This window comes from Castanea sativa, chromosome 4 (assembly GCF_040712315.1).
Source record: "Castanea sativa cultivar Marrone di Chiusa Pesio chromosome 4, ASM4071231v1".
Classification (NCBI taxonomy): domain Eukaryota; kingdom Viridiplantae; phylum Streptophyta; class Magnoliopsida; order Fagales; family Fagaceae; genus Castanea; species Castanea sativa.
Window position 1 is genome coordinate 13,136,638 of NC_134016.1, and position 4,696 is coordinate 13,141,333.

Sequence of the window (4,696 nt, forward strand, 5' to 3'; positions counted from 1 at the left end):
TTTACCAAGCAACACGTAAAAAATTAAGTTTATACAAGTATGTTTGCTATATTTTTTAGCAGCCGGAAATAGTGAGTTCTCAAATATACAACCTACTATTCATGGGGCTGTAAACATAATATATATATATAATATTGGAGAGAGACAGAAAGGAAGAAAGGAAAGGAAGATGGAAGAGAAGAGAGAAAAAAAATCTTTTTTATATTATTTGATTGTTTAATTTATATTATTTTATTAGATTGTATGTAAAAATAAAAATTGGAATGTTGGATGTATTGTTAAATGAATTAGTAGAGTAGATAAGTAATATTTGAGAATGTAAAATAGATTTTTTTCCCCCCTCAAATGGGAACCATCGAATAGTTTGAGAGCTTGTGGAAATCGTGCAAGCTGAAGGTCCCAAAATTGTGTTTATCTCTGAAACCTGGTCAGGTAGGAAGCACATGGAGAAAGTGAAGAGGGAGTTAGAGTTTGATGGTCTGTTCATCATTCCAAGTGATGGAAGGGGCGGTGGGTTGGCGTTATTGTGGAAAGCGGAGATAGCTATGTGGGTTGATAGTTTCTCGAGGTTTCACATTGATGCGATTGTACATGGTGGATCGGATGAGGCGTGGAGGTTAACCGGGTTCTATGGGGAGCCAGATAGAGATAGAAGGGTGGAAGGATGGAATATGATGAGGATGCTGAATTTGAGGTCGGGTTTGCCGTGGTGCTGTTTTGGAGATTTTAACGAGCTGCTGAAAGCTGAAGATAAACGGGGCGGTGCACCACGGCCACAAAACCAAATGCAGCAATTTAGAGATGTACTTGATCACTGAGGGTTTGTGGATCTTGGCTTCTCGGGTCCTACTTTCACGTGGAGAGGGAGGTGACGAGGTGAATGGGTGTGGGAACAGTTGGACCGAGGAGTTGCGAACTACGATTGGTTAGCGAAATTTCCAACAGGTAGAGTCTGAAACTTAAACTGCTACACTTCAGATCATTGCCCAATCTTGCTAGCATTGGATTCGGATGGGGAGAGGCAGAGGTGGAAGAGAAAGCCTTTTAGATTTGAGGCAATGTGGCTCACGGATTCAGGGTGCCATCACACGGTTTCAAGAGCATGGGGATCCAATCCGGTTGGTACACCTATGCACAGAGCCACGAAAAAGTTGAAGAAATGTAAGATGTTGCTGAAAAAATGGAGTAAGTCACAGTTTGGGAGTGTTCAAACTTGAATCAGGGAAACAAAAGAGGCTTTATGGAAGGTAGAGAAAGCAATGCAGGGGATTAATTTTCAAGAAGTGGTTAGGCTGAAATCTGAATTAAACTTGCTATTGGACAAAGGGGAGCAAATGTGGCACCAGTGAGCACATGTGAAGTGGGTGCAATGTGGTGACAAAAACACCAGGTATTTTCATGGTTCAGCAACCCAACGGAAAAGGAGAAATTTTATTAAAGGCTTAAAGGATGACCAAGGGGTGTGGCAAAAGGGAGGAAGATGCTGTCTCGGGCTTACTTATTGATTACTATGGAAGCCTTTTTACCTCATCAAACCCACATGATCTAGAGTTAGCCTTGGAGGGGGTTCAAGCAGTGGTTACTGATGATATGAATGCGAAGCTTGTTGAAAGATACACAGCAGAGGAGGTGGTAGTAGCAATCAAAGAGATGGCCCCATTGAAGGCCACAGGACCTGATAGGATGCCTCCATTATTTTTTCAGACATATTGGCCAGATATAGGTATGGACATAACTGAAGCAGTACTTTCTAGTTTGAATTCTGGTTCTTTGTTGAAGTCTATAAATCATACATTTATTACCTTAATCCCAAAGGTTAAAAATCTTGAAAGAGTTACTGAATTCAAGACTATTAGTCTTTGTAACGTGATTTATAAGATTATTAGCAAAGTTATAGCAAACAGACTTAAACCACTTCTTAATTCTATTATATCAGAAACACAAAGTGTTTTTACAACTGGCAGGTTGATCACAAATAATGTGTTGGTAGCATTCAAACTGCTTCATCATATGAAAACTAGCTACTTCGAAAGGATTCATGGCACTCAAGCTAGATATGAGCAAAGCGTACGACCGGGTGGAATGGGTCTTTTTGAAGAATATACCATTGAAATTGGATTTCCAGCAGTCATAGGTTGATCTGAGTATGGAGTGTGTGACAACGGTTTCTTATTCCATTTTGGTGAACGAGGAACCAAAAGGGATGATTTATCCGACTAGAGGGATAAGGCAAGGGGATCCTCTCTCCCCTTAACTTTTTCTTTTTTGTGCCAAATGATTGAATGCCATATTACGGAGAGCTTCCATTGCTGGGGAAATTGAAGGTTTTTCTTTATGCAGACAGGGGCCAAAGATTACCCATCTTTTTTTTCACTGATGATTGCTTACTGTTTTGCCGATCTACCTTAGCTGAATGTGAGAAAATCCAAGAGTTGCTTGCTGTGTATGAAGTAGCTTCTAGTCAGATGGTCAACAAAGATAAGACTACTTTATTTTTTAGCAAAAATACTGATGAAGAGTCACAGGAAGTTATAAAACAATCTTTGGGTGTTCCGATGATTCAACACTATGAAAAGTACTTGGGGCTACCCTCCTTTGTGGGAAGAAACAAGAAAGCTTGCTTTAATCTAATCAAGGAACGAATTTGGGCACGAATGAAGGGGTGGAAGGAGAAGCTACTCTCCCAAGCTGGTAAGGAGATCATGATCAAGGCTGTTATACAATCGATACCTGCTTAGTCCATGAGTGTGTTTAAATTGCCTACAAGCTTGTGCAAGGATATTGAGGCAATGATAAGGAAGTTTTGGTGGGGGCAAGAAGAGAAGAAGAAAATCCATTGGGTGAAATGGAGTTCCTTGTGGTCTTCCAAATCTGTGGGTGGCATGGGGTTTAGGGATTTTCAGCATTTCAACAACGCCCTATTGGCTAAGCAAGTGTGGCGGCTCCTCCATCAAAAGGATTCCCTTCTCTATAGGGTATTTAAAGCAAAGTTCTTCCCAAATGGGAGCATTCTTGATGCTGCTGTACCTGCAAAATGCTCCTATGCTTGGGGAAGCATTTTGCAAGCTAGGGTGGTTGTACAACAGGGTGCTATTTGGCGAGTTGGAGATGGAAAATCAATAAAAATTTGGGAACATCGATGGCTACCTGACCCTGCAAACAGCAAAATTGTGTCACCAAATTTGACTCAAAATATCTCACGGGTAAGTGATCTTCTCATGCCTAATGCCCAATGTTGGAATGTGGAGTTGATTGATCGGACTTTCATGAGATGGGAGGCTGAAGAGATTAAACGAATCCATGTTAGTGGCATTGGTGAGGAAGATGTCTATGTTTGGCCATTCACTTTAGATGGGGAATACTCTATTCGCAGTGCATATCACCTGCTTGCCTCTGGTTCATTAATGGCTGATCAAGCTTCAACTTCATTAATGGATCAAAAGGTTTGGAAAAGTATTTGGTGTATCCGAGCAACGAATAAAATTCGTCATTTTATATGGAGAGCGGCCAAGGATTCTTTGCCAACTAAGGAGAATTTACATAAGAGACATATTCCATTAGATGTAACTTGCTCTCTCTGTGATGAACAACAAGAAACTCTTATGCATGCTCTCTGGTTGTGTGATCAAGCCAAGGCAGTTTGGAAATCTGAAGTTAGCTTTGCTGTGATGTACAAGACCAAATTTCACACTTTCATGGATTTATTTGAAGTGGTACTGGGCAGAGGATCAGTCTTCCATGTGGCCTGGTTCTCTACAATTGCTTAGAGCTTGTGGCAGAGGCATAATAGGATCCGAGAGAAACAACCTTATTGGCCCTTGCATGAAGTCAGGAAGCGAGCCAAGGACATGGTTGCAGAATTCTTTGAGGTCCATAAGCAGACACCAAAACTCCAGAGAAGATCAGCTCCAATCCGTTGGCTGCCTCCACCAGCTGGAGTGTATAAAGTCAACTTTGATGCAGCTTTTTTTGGCTACTCAGGAATGGCAGGTGGAGTCATGGTGCGTGATAGTGGAGGAGAAATAATTGTTGTCCTTAGTCAGAAGATCCGTGAGCCTCATATGGTAGATGCTGCTGAAGCCTTAGCATGTAACCGAGCTGTTACCTTTGCAAAGGAGTTATGTCTTTTTTCTGTGATTGTTGAAGGTGATAGCAAGCGGATTGTTCAAGCAGTTAACAATAAGGGAGAGAACCTGACAATGTTTGGTTATGTCATTAAGGAGATTCAGGACTCATGTTCTAGTTTTTCAAGGATCAGTTTTCAACAGGTTAGGAGGGAAGGGAATAAGTTAGCTCATTCCCTTGCACGTAGAGCAGTTGTATCTGCTGACACTGATGTTTGGGTGGAAGAACTACCCACTGATTTGGAGGATGTATTCCAAATGGATTTGATAGATTAATAAAACTTCACTTACCAGATTCTCAAAAAAAAAAAAAAAAAAGAGTCGTGAGTCTGTCCACACAAGATTGAAATTACATTTCATGATGCTTTTTCCTTTCTTGTTCAAATTTCACAGGAAATGACCAAATCAGTGCTGAGAAGATGGAACGTCAAGTCGCGGTACCTTATAATTACTATTTTGAGTTAAAAGTTCCTCTTAACTGAACCATTTTTATTTGAGTCTGGATTTTTATTAACTTTGGTTGTGCCAACACCGTGAGTTGTTTCAATTTTCATTGCAACTTCTCTTTGTTT

At 40.7% G+C, this 4,696-nt stretch overlaps 1 protein-coding gene across 1 annotated transcript; it reads left to right on the forward strand.

Moving 5' to 3' along the window:
* The first annotated feature begins 3,848 nt into the window (after positions 1–3,848).
* On the forward strand, positions 3,849–4,400 carry LOC142632468 (uncharacterized). The gene has a single exon (XM_075806863.1). The coding sequence runs from the start codon at positions 3,849–3,851 to the stop codon at positions 4,398–4,400; it is 552 nt and encodes a 183-aa protein (XP_075662978.1).
* Positions 4,401–4,696: the final 296 nt, after the last annotated feature.

Coding starts and splice junctions, on each gene's coding strand:
- LOC142632468 (XM_075806863.1), top strand. CDS start 3,849: ATGGTTGCAGAATTCTTTGAGGTCCATAAGCAGACACCAAAACTCCAG.